The sequence below is a fragment of the Adiantum capillus-veneris genome, chromosome 2 (assembly GCF_014529385.1).
Source record: "Adiantum capillus-veneris isolate H3 chromosome 2, ASM1452938v2, whole genome shotgun sequence".
Taxonomy (NCBI): Eukaryota; Viridiplantae; Streptophyta; class Polypodiopsida; order Polypodiales; family Pteridaceae; genus Adiantum; species Adiantum capillus-veneris.
In genome coordinates, this window is record NC_140932.1 from 63,405,046 (window position 1) to 63,429,365 (window position 24,320).

Here is a 24,320-nt window from a genome sequence, read left to right on the forward strand (position 1 = left end):
TGAAATAAGAATTCTATTTGGGTTTTCCAAAGGGCTAACTTGATTGATTGAGTACTCGTTCTCCGTTAATAAGGTCATAGGTTTGAGTGTGGTGAAGCAACCCTAGTAGCGCTCACGGACGCTCATTGTATCACCGTGCACGGGAAAAGTGGATTGTGCTAAAAAAGAATTCTATTTGGGTTGTGCGGGATATGGGTATGGGAAAGTAAGATGGCTCTTGAAATGTGCGGCAAGAAATATATATTAGATCTTGTGCATGCAAGACCTCCAAGTCTCAAGACATATGTCAAAGGGGTTCAGTCAAATTGGCGTGCGCGCTCTCCTCTCTCCTCTTTCTACCTCCTCTGACTAGCCCCTCGAGCAGCGCAGTGAGCTCCTCTCTCCATTTTCTGACCAGTGTATCTCTCTCTCTCTCTCTCTCTCTCTCCAGAGTACGCGCAGCCCTTTCTCTCGAGGCTTTCCCATGCCTGCTTGCAGCCCAGCAATTGCCAGCTATGCGCGTGTAGTTGTGTACATGCAAATCTGTATAATCCCGCTCTGTAAAGCTATCGCCACCACAATATCCCGTCGTCTTCCTTCCTTTGCACACACGAACCCCCGCTCTCTTCTCTCTGTGCTACGCGGGCATACGCGCACCGATCTTCCTCACACAATCGCATCCTTTTTATCTCTCTAGATCATTTGGGGTGGCTACTTCGGATCTTTGTTGCTGTCTTCACAAGCGCTCTCTCGCTCTCTCTCTCTGTCTTTCTGTGAATTGCCCTTTTAACGAGCTCTCTCTCTCTCTCTCTCTCTCTCTCTCTCTCTCTCTCTCGATCTGCTTCTTGATCAGCAGACAAAAGAGTAAGTGTTGCCCTCCACCAAGCACGCCATTTTCACGATTTTGAATTTTTTTATCATTAATGCGTCCGAGTGCTTCACGCATAAGCCAGCTCTATTAAAGTAGCTAATCTTGTCCAAGCTTGCTTAATTAGGGCTTAATTGTGTTTCAGTGCACTCTTAATTAGGGAAGTACCCAAAGTGTCAATATGCTGAAGCTCCCCCTTTTACAGTAGGGATATCACCCACCCCACCATTTTAGCTTCAGTACAACGCTAAGTCTTGAGTACTCTCCTTTACAGACATAGCACACGAGAATGGATCGATACGAGCATCTGAAAGACATCGGAGCTGGTAATTTTGGGGTTGCACGGTTGATGCGCGATAAGCGAACCAAAGAGCTTGTGGCTATCAAGTACATAGAAAGGGGAGACAAGGTGACAACTCCACCATTATGTGTGTTTAGCTTGATTGGTTCTATGATACAGTTATTTAATCGACTTGTGGGTTGGGATGTATGGACAGATCGACCAGAATGTGCAGAGGGAGATCATCAATCACCGTTCACTGAGGCATCCCAACATTGTTCGGTTCAAAGAGGTGAGAGCCACATGAATTTGCAGGATCTGTAGAGTGGGTACATTTGCTGTCATTTTGATGCATTTGTGGGGTTTTGAACATTGGGACATATGAATTCCGAGTGATTGATGTTGTGGTTTCGACCCCTTTTTGTTAAAGTTGCATTGGGAATGTTTGGATGGTTCATGGAGGCTACTAGCTTATGCTGAACCTTCTAGAGTGTGCTTTGCCCCAATCATATAGTAAAGAAAGCCCAAAAACACAGGCTATATCATCTGTATTGCTTTGTGACCTTTTGAGCTGAGGGACATAGTTGTTGGAAGGTTTTTGTGTGAACAAAGTGTTTGATAAGGGTGAGCATCAGTATAAATTTCCTTTCGAGGGGAAGCCCAAACCCTCAAGCATTGTCGAGGACATTTGCAATTCTTATCACCCTTGAGCACACAAGGATCAATAACCAAATACTGAAAATACCCAAAAAAAAAAGCATGTGGAAGTTGTGGCGGTCAAGCCACTAGAATCTCTGTTGTGATGAGACAGATGCTGCACTGAGATGTGCATGTAACATCAGACCATGATATGTTAAAGTGGATTCTAGAGCTAGTGACTAGTTGCTATAGCCTGCTTAGCATTATTACTTGATTTTTGGGGCTAGAGATTAAAGCCCTGACTTATTTTAATATCATTTGATCTTTATTCTGTATGTCCCTTTCATCTAAAGCTCAAACTATTGTATCTATACCATGTTTGATGTAACTTCTCAGTTAAATTATTCTTTCAATCCCAAAAAACAAGTTGTGCACGATCCAATTTAAAATTTACCTTTGTAAAAGTTCAAAGTGTGTTGTATGTTGATTAATACTGATATTTGTTGGTTCTTCTACACTTGCACTTGATCTTTTCCACCCTTCCTCCCTCCTGTCTCCACCTCCTCCCTCCCTCCTCCACCCCCTCTTAATGCACACACATGAAACCTATTTTGCTTTTTCTTGCATTCAAACAGAACTTTTAAGCTTCAAAACCTCAAAATGGCTGACACCAGGAAATGTTTTATGTCAAACTACATCGCAAGGTTCATTGGTGGGTGTGAGTGTGCGTGTGTTGGTGCATTTGCCTTGTGCACGTGAGTTTGTGTTCTTTGATGCATCTCTCGTGTGTGTTCATTTGTGCCCACTTGTGTGTGTTCTGGTGAATCGTGCATATATGTGTGCAAGTGTGTGAGCATCTATGTGTATATGTCTGTGCGTGTTAAGTGCATATGTATATGCGTCGAATTATGTGCATGTGTGAAGCGTGTGCATGGGTATTTTTGTGCTTTAAAGGATTTACTGCAAGGAAAAGAGAGAAGTTCCTGGTGTGCAATATTCTAAGAAAGATTTATATAGCCATACTCGCAAAGAACTACCATGCCCTATCACAAAGTGATGATGTGGCACCCGACCTACAGGCAAGGGATAGAGAAAAAGACCTAGTGCGTCCATACGGTGCTGACGTGGCAGCCCGTATTTTAGCTGCAATTTACTGCCAAAGTCACGGAAGTGAGGTGGCAGCTTTTAGCAGCAGTTTTAAAAGTAGTTGACCTGTATGCTTTTTAGGGCGCCATGTTTTAGGATTTCTACTTTTGCGGGCGTCAAGCTTTTGTATCAATTACTTTTGGGCTATAGTGCGTATAACTTAACGCATAGGGGGTCTACTCTGGCAGATTAGTGCATGGTGCAGTTGCAGAGCAGACACTCCGGCTGTTGTACTCTATGACTATTAACATAAAAAGAAGTGCTGGGTGTCAGACTTTGGTGGGGCCAGAGCATTCGGAAGTTGAACTCCGCCATTTTGTGTTGCGACTTCAGTTTGTTTCAAGTTCAAGTGTTAGTTTTTCAGTTTTGTTCGTGCGTTTGCCATGGAATTACCATCTTGTCAGTGCCAAACCGGTTGATATGAGAGCGTTAGTCGGTTGTCCTTCTGTGGACTTTTGCAACACACGACATGATTCTGTCTGAGTATCCGATCAGGAATGAGAAAGCATCCCACCCACAACAGAGATTCTATATCGTCTAAAGATGAGTTAGATGATCAACTTGAAGAATCATTGATTGAGGATCCAAAACTTGTAGATCTCCAACGGGAACTGCAAGCTAGCTTCGTTGCAAAGTAACTTATGAAGTATTTAAAGGATTATTAGAAGGATAGCCGATGAGCCATTGCATTTGGGAGTGGAACTCTGCCACTCTTTGTCTAATGTGTGGAATTTCTCTCTCTCTTAGTTTCAAGTTGTGTTGAAGTGCTAAAGTTTGTTCCAGTTTTGTCTGTTGTTTGGCATGTGGTGTCCGGATATGTAACAACCATATCAGAGCTTCAGTCAATTGGTGTTCTGACAAGCTAACTGGTTCTTTCGGAACAGACAACATGGTGTTTTTGGATTCTAGCGAGTACTCGCAGTTTCTTATCAATGAACTTCACGACATTCTCTTGAAGCATCCTCGACAAAAATCACCGATTTTGTAGAATTCTCAGCAGTTCCTAAATTTCATGCTACCGCCTGTCATGCCTCAGGTCTTCTACCCTTTCAGCACATGACATCGTAAGAGCTTCTTCGCAATCTATAAACGCTTCTATTCCAATTGGGGAGTTGTTTGTCGGATGGTTGCAACACTTGATCTCGCACCACCTTTGCCACCACCTCCTCCTATGTTTCATAGTTGGAACTCATATGCGCATTCCTATTATCCACTACTTGTACGAGCAGTTTCTCAACCTAAGGACTTCAAAAATGGTGGATCTACTACAAAATTTTTCACTTTTTGTGGGGTGAAAGATCGGAAGAAAGCATTGGGCACTTGGAGTCAAGACCTCTAGCGGCATACTAATTTCTAACGACTGCGATTGCTTCAGATATCGCAAGATCCAAAGACCTTGTTGCACTGTGGCTTGGCGGGCTTCTGCATAATGGAATTGAGAAGTAAGTTGACAGGTGTTCAACAATCAAATGAGAGATTCAACCAGTTTTCGATATTTAGGAGCATCAGCTACATCTAAGGGGTCATACGAGGACAACTTTTGTTTGGGCTCCGTAGGACGAGAGATAGGCTTACAATTGATCATGCCAAAAGCCTCCCAACAATTCTTAGGATCTTTTGGTTGGCTCCAACCATTGTACCCAAGAGGCATTGGTGGTGGCAACGGCGGTTGCACCGGATCAAGGTCAAACAACTATATCATGCTCCTAAAAATTCCCACCATTAGAATAGAGGACTAAGTAGGTTGTCGGTTAAACGCTCTCGTACTTTCTGGTGTCAAAGGGCCTGAGGCATTAGAGGAGCAACATGTAAGTTAGGAACTGCTGAAAACTTTGCAGGACTAGGAGATTCTGTTGAGGATGCCACGAAAGTATGTTGCGGAGCTCGTCGAGGAGAAACTGCAAGTACTCTGTAGAATCCAAAGATGCCATCTTGATCTATTTGTTCTTGAAAGGACCAATATCTTTCAGAAAAGCACACGATTGGAGCTCTGAATCCTGATACCATTGTAATGGGACGAGCACCACGTGCCAACTGAAAAGAACAGATTGAGACAAACATTTAGTACTTCAAAACAACTAAATTGAAAGAGAGACTTTACACGAGACATGGAGTGGCGTAGTTTCACCTCCAGAGTACACTGGCCCCAAACCGTGGTGCCCCTTTCGGTATTTCTTTATATTGCTTCAACAAGGTACAACACTGGCGGCTCTGCACTCATCTCCCGCATGTAGAATGCTAGACAATTAGCCTTGGGTACATATTTTAAGGCCCTTCGCCATCCAAAAACAATTTACATGAAAAGCATCTAGTCCCAAAAGCTAGCGTCAGAAGCTGCTAGCGGAAATCACGGAAATGTGTACAGCTACTGAAACCGGCCTGTTCAATCCAAAAAGGGCGGTAGACTTTACTTTAAACCTTGATTTAGCTTTCACCCATTATTAGTCGTCTATTTTACCTGTACTTTCAAGACACAACAAAGGGGAGAGGGATACAGGCTGCTAGATTGCACCTGTATGAGTAGACAGACACCAGATTGGCCCCTAACTTAGGCGCCCCTTTCGGTATTTCTTTATTGTTCAAAAGAGGGAATAAACGCTGTGGTTCCTACAAGCTGCCCCGCACAAACTCGGCTGAATTTCCACTGTTCCAGCCCGATTTCGGCAGCATAACTGTACTAGAACCCTTCACGGTCAGTATTCCCACGCATTGACCGACTTTCCCGAAGCATACGGGCACTTTGCAAAACCTGGCGAGAATCTGCAGCACGCTGAATTCTCTGTTTTCAGCCCTGAAAATGCGCCAGATCGCCTGTACAGCGGTTCCCTTGCGTCCCCGAACCTCCTGGGGGTATTAGGGTCCGTTTAGGGCCAAAACCCTAAACCTGCAAAAATACACAGCAGGCTGTAATTCACTGTTTCGGGCTCCGTTTCGCGTGCCGGTCGCATCCCTAGCAAGTCCTCGAGCTCCCGCACCTGTAGGGCTACTTGCCCTTTGAATCGGACGAGATTTCTGGCGTGAAACCTCTCCGAATTCACCTGTACCTGCGGGGGGATTAGCCGCTAGCTAATCCAGTACCTGTGCAAGAGGCTCTTGCCTCGGCAATCGCGCATGAACCCACACAACTGTACATTGGTCAAATGAAGAGCCCACTAGAGGGGCATAACATACTGCCAAAGGGGAGAGAGAGGGCAGTGCGTAGCGTGCAGGGCATCACTCCTGGCACCGCACTGTGCATAAGAGGGAAAGCAAGCACTCCATAGCTCTTAACCTGTGACAGAGACTTGCAAAATGAGCCTCCCAGCTATAAATCACGTTTTTGCCTTCTCTATAAGTAGTAAACTGGCCTCAAAGTGCCAAGTGTCACTCATTTGTGCATTTTCCCGCTTTAGACCCTCGGGTCTAAAAATATCTCACCTGCAGCCTCTGTTGACTTGGCCACAGAGTAACAAAATGATCCCCATGTCAAACTGCACGTAATGACGCGAAGACATTTTCAGGTCCCAAAATAGCAGTTCCCTAAATTTTAGGAGATGCTGCCATTGTATCTTTCTAGGTCATCCGACCCTCTTTGTACACTGCGGCCACATCCAGAACTGAAATGTAGCCTCTGTAGCAAAGGATTCCACTTTGGCTAGTCAATGACCCCACTTGGCTAACCATAGTCCTTGTCCAACCTTAGTGCTCTCTTGCCCTCAGGCCTGGACTCCCTCTGGACAGTTCCACACTAGCTATGCAATGCAGGGCAGTTAGATTTCCCGAGGGGTGTTTCCAAAAAGTGAAAGTAAATAGATAATAAGAAAGAAATCAACAAAAAGGATAGATAGTAGTCACACACTGGTGACATACCCCCCTCTTGAAATCTCAAACGTCCTCGTTTGCATCTATGTCGTACAAGCTCCTAGTCAACATTGATGTATTCAACACCTGTCGACACATGTACGACACATACATGCTCATTGTCAACCCTGGTGTATTCAACACCTCGTCGACTCATGTATTGCTTGCGTGTGAACCCTGTCCCAATGACATAGTGGTAGCTTCACACTCTGCCATTGCTTTGAGTCACTAACTTTCCAATGACAAAATGGTAGCTGCACATTTTGCCACTGTCTTATAGTACACGTTGGATCCCGTAACACTTTCGAGCATACCCAAACCGACAGTTTAAGAATGCAGTTACACATGTACTCTTCAATAGAAGCAATCACTGTATCCTTGACAAACTGACAAGAAATACTCACTTCTATAGCACTAAGCAAACTTTTGGACATTCCATAAGAGCAATTGCCAAACTGACAATCTGTACAGCTCTAACATTCATGTAACAGGTATTTGATTTGAGCTCACTTTAAATACCATGTACATCATTTGTTTCAAAAGCCATTGTCACACTGACAATCCATTTAGCTTTGAAACTCAAGGGGTCAAGGTAGGTTGCAAATCGAAGGCTTCCAGGTAAAGTGATAACACAGTTGGTGACTCTGCAAGTTCACCTTCTTCCATCCACTTAGCATCCATTGGTGGATAGTTTCTGAACTTTACCAAGTAACGCCTAGCAACCTTGCCTTTCACTTTCCTTTCTTTGTGTGCCAAAATCTGTTCAGGGACCAAGATCTCGTCAAGTTCCTCGACTTCCGGCTGATCTTCAGCTGGCATATCTTCTGGCACATCACCCACATAGGGTCTGAGAAGACTCACATGAAACGCATTGTGAATCTTCCAACGGTCAGGCAATTTCAGCCTATATGCAACATCACTGATTATGTCGCATACTTGAAAAGGCCCATAGTAACGCATGCTGAGCTTTGGAAACAGTCTTTCCTTGCCCTTCATCTTCTTTAACCTTGCCTTTTCAAAGCGTAAAAGCACCCAATCACCAAGTGAATATACTACTTCACGACGGTGACGATCAGCTGCTTTCTTTTGCTTTGCCTGAGTCCTTTCTAAGGCCACTTTGACCTTCTGGTACATTTCATCCATGTCCTGAACATACTTATCTGCTTCAAATATCTTGTCCTTTGTATGCAGTATGGGAGGAACTTTCTTGCCACCTTCAACTATCTCAAAAGGTGCTTTGCCAGTTGATGAATGCACTGTATTATTGTATGCATACTCCACCAATGGCAAATACTGCTCCCACTTTCCTTTATGCTCTGACACATAGCACTTCAGGAGATCTAGGACAGTAGAATTTGCCTCTTCTGACTGCCCATCTGTTTGAGGATGAAATGACGAAGAGAATTTGAGCGTGGTACCCATATTCTCAAACAAGCCTCTCCAGAACAAACTAGTCATGCGTGGATCACGGTCGCTAATAATCGACTGTGGCATGCCATGATACTTGAAAATATTGCTCATAAACAAGCGTGCCATCTGATCTGGCTTTATCTTCTTCCTGACAGGAATAAAATGAGCCTGTTTGCTGAATCTGCAAATAATGGTCCAAATACCATCGTTTCCTGTCTGCGTTCTCGGAAGATCAAAGATAAAATCCATAGCAATACTTTCCCATGGTTTATCTGGAATAGGTAGTGGTTGCAATAACCCTGGTGCCTTTTGCCTGTCAAACTTGACCTTTTGGCATATTAGGCATTCTCGCACAAAGGCATCCACATCTCTTCTCAATGTAGGCCAATAGAAGAATGTCTCAACCGCTTTAACTGTAGCATCGATACCACGATGCCCTGCATACGGTGGGACATGACTCTCTTCCATAACTTTGCGTCGCAATGGCTTTGTGACACACAATCTGCCATGCATCATCATGAACCCATCTTTAAGAAGATAGTGTTCATGACGTTGTCCATCCATTAGTTGCTCGAAGACCCTTGCAAAATCTTCATCATTTGCATACTGTTCTCTCATATCATCAAGTTCATGATGATAAGGAATCGACACAGCTGAAATTTGTGGCTTCCTTGACAAGGCATCAGCCACAACGTTCTTCTTGCCTTCCACATGCACAATCTGAAAATGGAACATGGACAAGATATTTGCCCATCGCATATGCTTCTCAGATAACTTTGTTTGTGTCAAGAAGTATCGCAAGGTCTGATGGTCCGTTTGGACAACGAAATCTGCACCTAGCAGGTAGTGTTTCCAACTTAAGAGCGCATGAATCACAGCCAGTAACTCTTTCTCATAGACCTGCATGGTCATCTCTGGCCCTTGCAAAATTCTGCTCTCATAGGCTACTACCCTGCCATCTTGCATTAGTACTGCACCAATGCTAGTACCGCAGGCGTCGCACTGGACCACAAATGACTTCCTAAGATCTGGCAACACAATGACTGGATCTGAAGTCATCTTTTCCTTTAAGAGATTAAAAGCTGAAATCTCTTTCTGTGTCCATCTAAAGGTGACTGCCTTCTTTTGAAGAGCATGTAAAGGTGAAGCAATCTCAGCGAAATTTCGGATAAACCTTCTGTAATAGGAGCATAGTCCCAAAAAGCTTCGGACATCATGCACCGTCTTCAAATTTGGCCATGACTTGATCGCTTCAACTTTTGCAGGATCCATTCTGACACCATCCTTTGAGACAATGTGTCCCAGAAAGTGAATCTCTTCCAGAAAAAACTCACTTTTCTTTGCATTGATGAGCAACCTATGACTGCGTAGTTCTTTGAATACAATGGCCAAGTGATGCCTATGCTCCTCTTCATTCTTTGAGTAGACTATCATGTCATCAAAGAATGTACCAACAAACTGCTGGTGTGGACGGAAAATTCTGTCCATCATCCTATTGAACGTAGCAGGAGCATTTGTGAGACCAAAGGGCATCACTAAAAATTCGTAAAGGCCAAACGTTGTTCTAAAAGCAGTCTTGTGCACATCCTCTGATCTAATGCGGATCTGATGATACCCACTCTTTAGATCTATCCTGCTAAACATAGCTGCTCCTTCTAATTTGTCCATAATATCATCAATTCTAGGTATAGGAAACCTATTCTTGATGGTATTCTTGTTCAGTGCACGGTAGTCGATGCACATACGCCATGAGCCATCCTTTTTCTGCACCAACAACACTGGAGAACAGAATGGAGATGAACTGGGCTGAATCAGCCCCTTTTCTAACAGCTCCTGTACTTGGCCCATTATCTCTTTCTGCTGAGCCGCACTAACCCTGTACGGAGGCTTATTTGGTGGGCTACAGCCTGGCACCAAATCTATCGCATGGTCCTCGGGTCTCTCTGGCGGTAATTGAGACGGTAATGAATCGGAAAAACAGTCACTATACTGTTGTAAAAACATTGACCTTTCTTTATCTAGCACAGATAAATTTGATTCATCACAATCTGACACTTCACGTGCAAAAACCAAGTACGCAGAAAGATGCTTTTTCATTACAGAAGTAATAGCAGAAGCTGATACAGTAGGAATAGACTCCCCTTTAAGCTTTACATCCAGAATGTGAGTCTTTCCCCTGCTCTGTACAGTGATCTTTTTGTTGTAGGCATCCATGATTCCCTGTACACGAAATAACCAAGGAATACCTAACAACACATCACATCCGTCCAGTGGCATGATGTAAAATTCTTCAGCATCTACATAGGACTGGATATGTAGACGCAACTTTCCAATGATGGGTGTCACAGCCTCTGTATGGCCAGGACATGCCAAACCTGCCTCTGCTGTATACCCCATCTCTTCAGGTCTGATTCCCAACTTTGAAGCCAATTCTGGGGAAATGAAGTTGGCTTTGGCACCTGGATCAAAGAAGATAAGCACTGTTTGATCCCTAACCTTTCCCCATGCTCTGCAAAGCTCACTCGCATCTGAATTTGGCTTGTCGCCCACCATATCTGGCACTAGACCAGCCATGGGCTTCTTTCCTTTCTTGTCTTCCTTGTCTTCAGAATCAGCTGGCCTTTTCTTTGTAGGACAGTTGTAAGCAATGTGGCCAGGCTGCTCACATATAAAGCATTTGTTCTCTGTCCTTAGGACCTTCTTTTGCTCTTCTGACTTGCGAGGAAAACGTCTTTTCCATTTCTTTGCTGGTCCTTTTTCTGATTCAGCCGTAGCTTTGTCTTTCCCTGCATTGGCCGACTCCTGAGTCCCTTTAGGAGCCTCATTGGGAACGTGCTTCTTGGCTGAATTTTTCTTGCCTGATCCTGCCTTGACGCCAGTGTTAAATTCACAATCTTCTCCCTTGAGCAAACCATTGCCAGTGTTTGCTACCTCGATGAGCTGCGTCAAAGTAGTGACTTTTGTCTTCGTGCAGTATTTTCTCAATCCTTTGGGTAGGCCACAACAGTATTTTTCAATCTGTTCTGTCAATGGCACAAACCTATAGGGAGTTACTGGAAGTAGAGCTTTCCAAAACTTCCGATTGTAATCATCCAGATTTCTGCAAGTGGCAGCATTAAGCTGGTGCCATTCTGTCATGACATCTGCTTCAAAATCATCAGATAACCATGCTGCTGCAAAAATCTGCTTGAAGTAAATCCATGTGGACGGAGCTTGCCCTTGAAGCAATAAAGTTGTCCACCATTGTCCCGCATTCCCTGTCAAGAAAGTGGCTACCTTGCGGACCTTTGAAGCCTCGGTAAAGTTTCCCCCTGCATAGGCCTTGTCAAACTGCTGGAGGAATGAAAGAGCCTTCTTCCTGTCATCAAACCCTGTAAAGGTCGTGAATGACACTCCTTTGCCACCTTCTTTGTACGGAGTTGGCCTCTCCAGCGGCGTTAAATTGTCATATGGAAGTGACTGAAACATGGGAACACTAATAGGGTTCATCTGTGTTCCTTGGCCGCTATTAACTTGACCTGGAAATGCCATATTTGGCTGCTGATTTGTAATTCCAGCCATACCAAAATTTACTTGTGGCATCCCAAATTGTCCCTGAGTGCTTTGAAACCCTGGTTGCATACCCATGACACTGTACATGGGGTTAGGCATCATCGTTTGAGCACCCGCAAACACTGTTCCTGGCGTATAAAACTGATTTCCAGGTGCATGACCAGCCATGCTCTGAAATACGGATCCACCTCCAAAATAGTCAGGGTGTACTGAAGGTGGTGGGAAGACTTGTTGCATAGCCTGTAAGTTGCTTCCCTGCCCATTAGAACCAGCTATAGGCTGCTGAAAGGTGGCGGGCTGAACTGGTACAGCTTGAAAAACTGGCATCTCAGCCACCTGTTCTTGCACCTTAGGCATACGTTGTGGAGACTGCATGTTCTCCGTCAAGTGTACAGGTGTTTCCATTGACTGTGCGGTATGAATCACCTGTGCTCGAGCCTTAACAGGCTTTTGAATATGATCCAGTGACCCAACTTGCTGAGACGGAACAGGAGGTTGCAGAAAGGCTAAAAACCTCGGATTCTGCATTACTTGTGTGAACATAGCCACAGCAGTAACCAACTGGGTCCTGAATATATCATCATCAGTCTGTGGTGGTCTTGAGGACTCACCCACTTCATGTGTCTGTTGACCCTGTGAAGAGGAAACCTCTTCAGTCACATCATCTGGTCTGTCAGCCATAATTACAATTCCCTGTGTCTGGTCTATGATCCCCTGTGTCTTCAAGTCCAAAACTGACCAAGGCTCACTTCTATGGGAAAAAGTGATTTAATCCCGTCGATGGAACCATGTAACCGGCCTGTTCAATCCAAAAAGGGGGGTAGACTTTACTTTAAACCTTGATTTAGCTTTCACCCATTATTAGTCGTCTATTTTACCTGTACTTTCAAGACACAACAAAGGGGAGAGGGATACAGGCTGCTAGATTGCACCTGTATGAGTAGACAGACACCAGATTGGCCCCTAACTTAGGCGCCCCTTTCGGTATTTCTTTATTGTTCAAAAGAGGGAATAAACGCTGTGGTTCCTACAAGCTGCCCCGCACAAACTCGGCTGAATTTCCACTGTTCCAGCCCGATTTCGGCAGCATAACTGTACTAGAACCCTTCACGGTCAGTATTCCCACGCATTGACCGACTTTCCCGAAGCATACGGGCACTTTGCAAAACCTGGCGAGAATCTGCAGCACGCTGAATTCTCTGTTTTCAGCCCTGAAAATGCGCCAGATCGCCTGTACAGCGGTTCCCTTGCGTCCCCGAACCTCCTGGGGGTATTAGGGTCCGTTTAGGGCCAAAACCCTAAACCTGCAAAAATACACAGCAGGCTGTAATTCACTGTTTCGGGCTCCGTTTCGCGTGCCGGTCGCATCCCTAGCAAGTCCTCGAGCTCCCGCACCTGTAGGGCTACTTGCCCTTTGAATCGGACGAGATTTCTGGCGTGAAACCTCTCCGAATTCACCTGTACCTGCGGGGGGATTAGCCGCTAGCTAATCCAGTACCTGTGCAAGAGGCTCTTGCCTCGGCAATCGCGCATGAACCCACACAACTGTACATTGGTCAAATGAAGAGCCCACTAGAGGGGCATAACATACTGCCAAAGGGGAGAGAGAGGGCAGTGCGTAGCGTGCAGGGCATCACTCCTGGCACCGCACTGTGCATAAGAGGGAAAGCAAGCACTCCATAGCTCTTAACCTGTGACAGAGACTTGCAAAATGAGCCTCCCAGCTATAAATCACGTTTTTGCCTTCTCTATAAGTAGTAAACTGGCCTCAAAGTGCCAAGTGTCACTCATTTGTGCATTTTCCCGCTTTAGACCCTCGGGTCTAAAAATATCTCACCTGCAGCCTCTGTTGACTTGGCCACAGAGTAACAAAATGATCCCCATGTCAAACTGCACGTAATGACGCGAAGACATTTTCAGGTCCCAAAATAGCAGTTCCCTAAATTTTAGGAGATGCTGCCATTGTATCTTTCTAGGTCATCCGACCCTCTTTGTACACTGCGGCCACATCCAGAACTGAAATGTAGCCTCTGTAGCAAAGGATTCCACTTTGGCTAGTCAATGACCCCACTTGGCTAACCATAGTCCTTGTCCAACCTTAGTGCTCTCTTGCCCTCAGGCCTGGACTCCCTCTGGACAGTTCCACACTAGCTATGCAATGCAGGGCAGTTAGATTTCCCGAGGGGTGTTTCCAAAAAGTGAAAGTAAATAGATAATAAGAAAGAAATCAACAAAAAGGATAGATAGTAGTCACACACTGGTGACAGCTACCACGTCAACATGTCAGTGCAAAACGTGGACATCTTTACAACCTGCCATGTCATCAGTCTTTACACAAGTTGGAGTGTGCGTGTGATTGCTTTATTTTAGGCCCCATCAATTGAGAATTCCATAAGTTGTTGGGGGTTAAGATTTTTATATTTAACCTATTTTAATCCTAACCCATTTTAATAATTGGGCCACTCAATGAAAATCTATAAGTTGGTAAAAACTTCTGCTTCTTCTGCTTTTGCTAGGGTTTAGGCCCCTCAACCGGGATAGTAAATCGGCTAGGGTTAGGGCTAGGGAGTCCTAACCCTCTGGGTCTTTAGTGGCTTGACATGTCAGCACTTTGTGACAAACCAACATTTCAAAAGGTGCTTGTAAAAATTGGATCATGAGGGGACAGAGGATGACAAGAAGCATGAAGCAATACAGAGGAAAGAAAGACCCAAGAGAACACTCAACAAAGGGATGTTGACTATCCTCCCTAGAAATGTCAAAATAGAGAGCAATAGCACGAACTGGCCTCCAATCCAATGGATACTTGACGCCAAACTAGCTCGACTCCTGTAGGATTCTCTACCACATGAGAGAACTTTGCAATGCCACACATACACAGAGAGGGAGAAGAGTCTTGCAGGCCTATCCCTGCTACGTCACACAAGGACTTGAGTATTGTTGCGTTGTGACACGAACACAACGTGAACTGCAAGTTTTACCTCACTTTATGTGCCTTTTGGTGCATGGGAACGGATGGTACAATGTACATGGTGGTAACGTGCCAACAAGGACTTTCTTGTGTACATACTTTATCGACGAGTCATGGCTTGTGGCTCCTTCAATGTTCTCGCTCTTGATAACACTTTCTTATGGATAAATATCAGCACTTTCACCCTCTTTGAGAAGGGAGACACAAGGTTCCTCTCAGGTGCACTAGAGCAATCTGCCTTGCTGCTTTCTCTATGTGGATGAATCTTGTTATCACAGGTAGCCTTGTCAAGCACATCCGTTGGACTATGAAGGCCCTTGTCAAGGAGTTTGAGATGAGACATCAAGGTTTACTTCATTCAAAGTCACATAGGACACCTATTTTTGGGCTTCCCGTCCCCACTTACCGCCCCGCCCTGTTTTTTACACAAAATCCATTTGAGCCCCGTCCCTTGTCCCCACTCCTCGGGACGCCTCCCTTGTGAGTATGACTTCATTATATACTTGGACCGACGATTTGAATCAGAAGAGGGTATTTTTCTCTCTCAACAACGCTATGTCCATGGATGGTGGAACTACAATAAAATTTTTCACTTTCTCTGGAGTGAAAGATAGAGAGAAAGCCTTGGAGTTCCTACAACAGTTTGACAACATCTATGCCTTGGGGCACTACACCCAGGAATCAAAGATCTGTCGAGCCGCGGGATTTCTCAAAGATAATGCTATGCATTGGTGGAGTTCAATCGCTACCCAGTCGCATGCTCCAAGGACTTGGGAGGCTTTCAAGACTATTTTTGCACGAAGCTACATGACCTCCCTGTTCGAAATCCAGATTTTGTTAGAATGGGGAAACTTGAAAATGCTTGTTACAGAAACCATGGAAGACTACAACCAAAGGTTCCTCATGTTTACCTTCCGGTGTCTTTCTTCAAGGTGATTCCCTTGGAGGACCAATGCGAGCAATATACAATTGGATTGCCATCACCATTACAAGAATATTGTCTCTCTATACAAGTTTCAACAATGCAAGATCTTATGGAGTCTGGACCATGCTGCGGTTGGATACAAGCTTATGAAAGGGAAGCTAGAGTTTACTACAGAAGATCCTTTGGCAAACAATCAGAATCCTCGGCCACAACGAACAAATTCTTGGGATTCTCGTGAAAGTCCAATGCAAAGGCCTCATTTGACGAGCTACAATGCAAAAGTCTATTACAAGAAGGCTGATGTTTGGATGTTTTCAATCAGGACATAATTTTTGTAATTGTCCTCAAAGAGCAGATAGACCCTTAGGACATAATTTTTGTAATTGTCCCCAAAGAGCAGATTGACAATTAGAGCCACATCGTGCTCAGAGAGCAGATAGAACCTCAGGACCACCTCCGGCTAAAAAAGGTCAAACTGCGATTGGACTTGTTCTTTATGGAATTAAGTTCCAATGAATTGTGCAGAGCTTGTGGAAGAACCAAGAGCTTCAAAGCACTTATCTTTTGATCCCGGAGCCACTGAGAATTTTATCCATCCAGACTTCCTCAAGAAGATGGACTTCGAGTATGACCAATTTGCAGGAGAAATTGAAGCCGAGTTAGCCACAGGGCAAACTCAAAAGGTTGTACCCCTCATTGGTTCCCTTCCGGTCACTATCCAAGGGTACCATGGAAAGGCAAACTTCCACATTATGAAGCTAGGCAATTGCAATGCTCTCTTGGCTTAACGTTTGAGTGTCAGAAGAAATCCTTGATTGAATTTTACAATGGCTTTGTATTTAGATACTTCTTGAACTTTGTTTGAGAATATCATTTGGAAATATGCTTGAAATGGTTTTGATCCGTTTTGAACGTGTTTGGTACTGATTTGAGATTTCTTGATTCTGGTTTTGATACTGGTTCCAGTATTCTTGGAATTTTTTTGGATACTCATGGTTCTTTCCTGGAAGGAGTGTTGAATAGAAGAATTGATGCTTGATAATGTTTGAATATTTCATGGCTCGGGCTTTCGTGAGAGGAGTATTCAATGATCGAAACGTGGTACGGACCTTGTTGGTGGCACGGACCTCGTTGGTTATGTGCGGGAGGAGTTTTGAAAGAAAATTGGATATAGTCTGAGAAGTATTCACTCGTGGAACTTCCAAGCGATGTAGGCTGCGGTATGGGGAGCGTTTGGTTGCAAAAGGTCTCTATATCTCATGGCCCGGACCTGGTTATTTGCGGGAAGAGTAATGAGGGAGTCGTTGAATACCTCATGGCCGAGACCTAGATGGCTATTTGCGGGGGGAGTGTTCATCGGCGACTGTATGTTTCTGTGTCTTGTAACATGCATATGTAAGCATCTGTGTTGCATCGTGGTATGCCATCTAATGAATATTCTTAATTGGGTGAGATGGCTTGGGTATGGAACATTAGTGCATCAAGACACCCATTGTAGATCAATGCGGTATGGCTGTAATGGCTAATTTTGCTACATCAGAATATTGAGAGCTCCGATATGGAATGAGAAAACTGAATGACCCTCGGATTTTTTAGGATCCAAGTTGAGTTGTTTTGCATATATAATCACGGACAAGTACTCCTCTCTCAAGAAGGGGGGATGTCACAAACTGCTGACATGTCAAGCCATTGAAGACCTAGAGGATTAGGACTCCCCTAGTTGACTTGTAGCTCTCCCAGCCAAGGGGCCTAAACCCTTGCAGAAGCATAAGAAGTAGAAGGATTTACCAACTTACAGATTTTTGTTAGGTGGCCTAGTTATTAAAATGGGTTAGAATCATGCTGACATGGCAGTTATACAGATTTCCAGATTTTCCGCTTGTAGCTTCTGGTGCTAGCTTTTGGGACCAAATGCTTTTAGACTTGATGCTTTTCATGTAAACTGCTTTTGGATGGCCAAGGGCATTTAAATATGTACTCAAGACTAATTCTCTGGCATTCTACCCACGGGAGATGCAGAACAGAGCCGCCAATGTTGTACCTCGTTGAAGCAATATAAAGAAATACCAAAAGGGGCACAACTGTTTGGGGCTAGTGCACTCTAGGGGTGGAACTATGCCATTCCGTGTCTCGTGTGAAGTGTCTCTCTGTTAGTGTAGTTGTTTTGAAGTGCTAAATGTCTGAGTCTGTTCTTTTCAGTTGGCATGTGGTGCCTGTCTCGTTGTCACAAGACGGGCACCACGTGCCAATAGAAAAGAACAGATTTTTAGCACTTCAATAACAACTGAACTGAAAGAGAGAGAGAGCACGCGGCACTGAGTGGTGGAATTCCACCCCAGAGAGTATTGGCCTTGTCACAAGACGGGCACCACGTGCCAATAGAAAAGAACAGACTGAACAGACTTTTAGCACTTCAATAACAACTTAACTGAAAGAGAGAGATGACATGCGACAGGGAGTGGCGGAATTCCACCCCAAAGAGTATTGGCCCCAAACCTTGACATGCGACAGGGAGTGGCGGAATTCCACCCCAAAGAGTATTGGCCCCAAACCTTGGCGCCTCTTTTAGTATTTCTTTATATTGCATCATCAAAGTACAAGCCGGTACTCTAGACTCTACACCTTCTCCAGGAAGCATGCTAGAGAATGAGCCCTAGCCTCATATTTAAAGGCCTTTGGCTTGAAAAGCAATTACAGTAAAAAGCCTTTAAAACTCAAAAGCTTCTGGTCCAAAAGCAAAGCCAAAAAGTTGCCAACGTAAATCACGGAAATCCGTACAGCCTGCCACGTCATCAGCCAACGCAATTTTCAGAAAATCTCCCTGCTGCCCTTAGGGTTAGGATTTGGGTTTCTGCAGTTTTAGGGTTTTGGTAGCAGAATTAGGGTTTGCAGGTTTTAGGGTTAGGGTTTCCAGAATTAGGGTTTTTGGCAGAAATTAGGGTTAGGGTTTCTTCTCTCGAGCAGCCACGTCATCACTTTGTGACAGTTTAGGCCCCTCGGCCACATTTGTAAGTTGGCTCCATTCTTTAGGCTTTGACACATGAGCAGTTTGTTATAGGCCCCAAACCTGGGCGCCCCTTTCGGTATTTTTTTATATTGCATCAACACAATACAAGCCGGTATTCCACGCTCTTCACCTTTTCACTGAAGCGTGCTAGAGAATGAGCCCTAGCCTCATATTTAAAGGCCCTTGGCCATTAAAAGCAGTTTACATGAAAAGCCTTCAAACTCAAAAGCATATGGTCCAAAAGCAGATGCCCAAAAGCTACCAGCGCAAATTATGGAAATCCGTACAGTGCCACATCATCACTTGTCAGCGCAAATTACGGAAGTCTGTAAAATCTGCCACGTCAGCAGTCAACGTGAAATGCTGAATTTCGTACAGTCTGCGACGTCAACAAGCCAGCGCGAAATTCTGAGTTCCGTACAGTTTTCCACATCATCTTCTTCTACTCCTGCTTCTTAGGGTTTAGGCCCCTCGGCCGGTGTTGTGCACAGTGGCTCTGTTCTTCAGTGGCTTGACACGCCAGCAGTTTGTGACACTCGTTACATGTTTGTCACTTGGGTTTCTGGCATAACAAGACCACCAAGAAACTAGAAATGCCATTTGTTTTATTGTGTAGTCGTGTTTCAACACATTCTCTTGACTGCGAAGCTTTGGAAGGTCATGTTCGTGGTGCATTCACGAGTTTGGAAAGGCAGCATTTTAGTGACAATGTTCTTGTCATGACTCGCTTAGAGTGTAGCTCTGTATTCCTGCTTCACATGTTTACTAGAGGTCCGTATAGCATAACTTGGTGCCATGTACATACCAGCATTTCTGCGGTAGTTCGTTTTCTTGATGTCTCTAGGGCGACTACATGGTGGTTTTGTCACGTGAGGCTAAAACTTAATTTGCAACAGATGCAAGTCCTTTGAGGGACACTCTGATATGGTTCATATTCATAGGGAATGGTCATTTTTGGGTCCCCCCTTTTTGTTGCCATTGACCCGTTCTAATCCCCAGTCCATGTCACAATTGGAAGTATATAGTCAAAAAAATGCCAATTGGTGCCTGTTTCCGCTCCCCGTTTCATTTTGCTTTCTTTGTCTATTTTTGGTTGTTACCGTTACTATAACTGGGTTATTAGTTATGAAATTCAATATTCAGATTTCTTCCACCCTCCTGATTTGTGCAAAGTGGGTTTTATAGGCAGACATGGAATTTGGCTCAAATAAAAGGCTCCAAAACCTCGATGTTCATGACTGTCGTTTTACTGTTATTTGATAGAGTTTGGCTTCTCTATTATGAACGTAGAGTAACATGACTAAAAGCTGATGAACTTTCAATCTTTCCTAGGTGTGCTTGACCAATACACATTTGGCCATAGTAATGGAGTATGCTGCTGGTGGAGAGCTATTTGAGCGCATATGCGATGCTGGGCGTTTTACTGAAGATGAGGTTTGTAAAACTAACGATCCTTCTTAAGAATGTTTTCAAATAAGTTGGAAAGCGCATTTCCTTTCTCATTGAAACCACTGGCTACTGCTTTTTGGACACAGGCTCGTTTCTTCTTCCAGCAATTGATCTCAGGAGTGAGCTACTGCCATGCTATGGTAAAAAGATCCACCTTTTTAATTTAGTTGAGGTATCATGATGTAAACAGTTAAAATTTTCAATGCACATCCTCGTGGGTTTCATTCCAATGTGTGAAAGGTTGAGGATTATTGTCTTGCAGCATATATGCCACAGAGACTTGAAACTGGAAAACACATTGCTTGATGGGAGTCCAGCTCCACGGCTTAAGATCTGTGATTTTGGCTACTCCAAGGTGTCATGCTGAACAGGTAGAGTGCATGTGGTGCAATTCTTGGCATTTTCCTGAACGATAAGTTGGCTTTGTTGCAGTCTGCTGTATTGCATTCAGCACCAAAGTCCACTGTGGGAACACCTGCCTACATTGCTCCTGAGGTTCTTTCAAGACAGAACTATGATGGAAAGGTATTTGCTACTTAAGTTGGTAGGTTCTCAAGTAGATAAACTGAACATGAGCTACATTATTTTTATAAAATAATCTGAGAAGCTAGATTCTCTCTACATGCCATGTGAGGTCTGTTCTGAGTTAATCTTGAAACATGAGTTTATCATTGAGTAGTTTGTCTCATATGCAGGTAGTTTATTATCCTTTAGAGCATCATGCTTTAAGCTTGCATACACTGCTGCTTTGAGTTTCATCTGTGCCCCAACTGTCTCTAGAAGGCCGAGAGCAGCTTCTTATTACTGAGCTGCCCTGATGTTGAAATGTGGCATGAGAGTTGTTAGGTTAATGTATTGTTGCAAATCTTTGTAGATTTGTCGGTGAGGGTTCTTGTCTGAAGGCAAGTACATAGAGTAAGTAGGAAAGCTTGTGTTTTAGCAGGTAAGACCCAATAGGGTGCTCATGATGTAGTTGATTTTAGTGTAGTCGTCACTCAAGGATTGGCTGTAAATTAGTAAGCTGCTTGTTTCTGATCCTCTTATCTCTTATAACACAATGACCTGATTGGGCTGTGGCTGAGTTGCAAAGTTTGACCAGTGTTGAATTAGGTCCGTTTTTTAAGCTGTGATTGGGCTCAATTAAGGTAGTCCTATCTCACCGCTTCAGCTAAGCCACCTCATTTACGAATCCTGAAAGTTTTGCAGTGTCAATTCACTGAGGCAAAATGCGCCACCTTAATCTCATAAATCACCTTCTGGAGTAAGGTAGGATGGTGGCAGCCAAAACATGGTTCATTTTGTAGCCTCCTAGGATGCATCTTGCCATAGAACCATAAGCCCTGGTCTGGGAGCCTGCAGCACCGGTGTTTAGACAAAAGCCATACAAGCATAAGGAATAAACATCAATCCGACTTCTCAGCCATAGAACCAATAAGGGCTTAACCTCCAGCTGGTGGTCTATGTACCTAATTCTAAACGAGTCATGGAGGTTTCAACCTTTTTATTACATAAATGAATTTGAACTTGGGTTCCTAGAAAAGAATCCTTGTCCTTATGATTTTAATACTCCCACCATCTGACAAAACCATGTTGTCCGTGAAATCCTCGACTGGTCGGGGGAGCTCAGCCTCTTGACTAGTGCTAAGTGAGCTATATGCTGGCTTGTCGCTCATATGGTAGCTGTTTATGCTTGTGTGCAGAACAGGCTGTTGGTGTATTTTCTTGTTTGGGATTATGAAAAAGATGTTTTGGGTCATGATATATCTTCAGAGCTCGACTAATTTGCGTCACATTTATGTATTTAGACTGCAGATGTCTGGTCATGTGGTGTCACGTTGTATGTAATGCTAGTGGGTGCCTACCCCTTCGAGGATGCAGATGACCCCAAGAACTTCCGGAAAACGATTGGGGTAAGCTGCTTCTCTTATAGCTACAAGCATCACTTACAGAAATTTATTGAAGTATGTTGTTTCTTCATATTACAATCTTCAAAGCAGTAAACTTTAACTGTTTTTTGTCCTTCTTACCACCTTGGGTGTTTTGGAATTATGTTGTTAACTCTCCCCCCCCCCCCCCCCCCCCCCCCCCCCCCCCTGCTGTTGCCTCACCAATATGCTTGCATCCTATTTCAATTGAGTCAATTCCCATGGAAATAACTAATACAGCTTTGTGTGCCCAGCAACGTAGGGAAGTCCCCTGCATTTTATGTATTTCCCATAATCATTCAGTTTTTGATCTGTGGCCTTTACTTTACCGCAGCGGATCATGAACGTTCAATATATAATACCAAGCTATTGCAAGATCTCGCCAGAATGCCGACATCTACTATCGCGCTTATTTGTAGCCAATCCAACCAAGGTAAGCAAACTTTTTTATGGGGATATATTTAACTTAACTCTGTCAGAACAGCCATGGTGGTTTATCCTGATATGAGTTTTTTAAAAATTTCTTTCCAATGTTGTTAAAATCTGGCTGGTTGATGGCAGCGCATAAAGATACCCGAGATAATGAGGCACCCATTTTTTTTGAAGAACTTACCACGAGATTTGGTGTTGGGTTCTGACCCTACATATGATAGAGAGGATCCCAACCACCCCCTACAAACCATAGAGGAGATAAATTGCATCCTGGAGGAGGCCCGAACAAAACCTGCACCTCCTCAAGGAGAGCAAACTTCCAATGCTGAGGAAGATGTGATGCTTGATGCGTTGGACGAAGTCGAATTTTTTGATGTAGAAAACAGTGAAGAGTTTGATTGCTCCAACTTGAGATGATGACTTTGATTCAAAGCTGTAAATTTTTTTCTAGCTCATTTCTGTATATGCCATTTGTAGGCTTCTTTTTAGATGGTAGGGTTGGAAAGGGAGCTCGCTTCTGCTTCTTCCTATCCAGACATGGAGTTTAGTTTCTCTTTACTTGAGCCGTTTCTTTTTCTCTGTGCATCAAGTAAGATTCCAAGGCCTAGAGAACAAAGGCCTTTTTCAGCTCTTTCTGAAGATATACAGCATGGGAATTTTCACAGGGGCCTCCATGTTAGTCTCTGGTTTGAATCTTTACATCATAGTATGTGACATTATATCATATAATGTAACATTGGACAGAGAAACTTGATTTTGGGTTTCTTTATTGATGCACAAGAATGAAATGCTACATTGGGGTTGTTTGCTCGGCTCTGCCCTTGAAATTGTAAGATGAAGAACTGAAGGATCGGCTAGTATGTATTTTTTCTTTTGATGTGTTGTAAAAGACACAATATGCTGTAATGATGAATCCATTCATTTGTGCAATTATCTGATTGGTTTGAGCGTGTGATTAAAGATACCGGACAAGTCTCGTGGGTTGCCAGATAGTGAATACAGTTTTTCTCCTATGGGTGGTCTGTTGGACCCAGGATACATGGTCAGGCAAGGGCCGCTTACCTTCTCATGGAATACTGCACATATTATGTGCCAATCACATTTGTGCGTGCTTTGCACTACCAGTGATCCGACACATCACATACATTAGGTGAGGGGAGGTGGTTCTAGTGTTATGAATTAGGGTTTGCCTTCTGTTGAGATTTAGGATCGATAGACACATGGAGCCAAGAATTGACCATCCTTAGCTTCACATTGAATGCGAGGGGCATCCTTTGCCTTGTAAAATGAGGTTTTTGAGTTGCACCTTAAAACATGACCCCGAATGAGTTGAAAACTGCACGCAAACTTGCTGAGTAGGCCCATCAAATCTGATGCCAATGTCTTTGTCGGCAAAAGATTCGACCAGCTTGCTATCAACAACCTGAGGATGCACACACTCGAGTTAACTGTATATTCAAAAATAGGGTGTGTTGGAACTGCTGATCGTCATCAATTGTTGAACTGATTGTAGGCAACTTAGTAGCCAATTAGTGGTGCTGATAAGCTGCCCACCCAACCTTGCTATTCGTCTATTGTAGATGCTGTGTGTGCAATGAGCTCATCAAATCAGGGCATAATAACATTTATAGAGTTACTAAAGTGAAAATATTAATAACATGTAAAACCACTAAATCCTCATGATTGGAGACTAACCAAGTGTATTAAGAAAACCTCTTCTCTAACTAAATCTAGGTCTTCGATATCATGTTGGAATATAGGATAAAAAAGAAAGGACACATGAAATTCATGAGATACACACTCTAAATACGAAACTCGTGGTGGTTGGAGTATGAGAAAAGAGTTGCTTATATAGCCATACACGAGAGCTACACTGCATAAGTAGCGATGGAAAATA

At 43.8% G+C, this 24,320-nt stretch overlaps 1 protein-coding gene across 1 annotated transcript; it reads left to right on the plus strand.

Annotated features, from left to right (window-relative positions):
• The first annotated feature begins 297 nt into the window (after positions 1-297).
• Positions 298-23,229, plus strand: LOC147462882 (serine/threonine-protein kinase SRK2A-like). Its single transcript, XM_086485868.1, has 10 exons — positions 298-843; positions 1,122-1,256; positions 1,345-1,419; positions 19,950-20,051; positions 20,153-20,206; positions 20,329-20,421; positions 20,499-20,591; positions 21,872-21,976; positions 22,326-22,424; positions 22,553-23,229. The coding sequence occupies exons 2-10, from the start codon at positions 1,137-1,139 to the stop codon at positions 22,838-22,840; spliced, it is 1,029 nt and encodes a 342-aa protein (XP_086341994.1). The 5' UTR covers positions 298-843; positions 1,122-1,136; the 3' UTR covers positions 22,841-23,229.
• Positions 23,230-24,320: the final 1,091 nt, after the last annotated feature.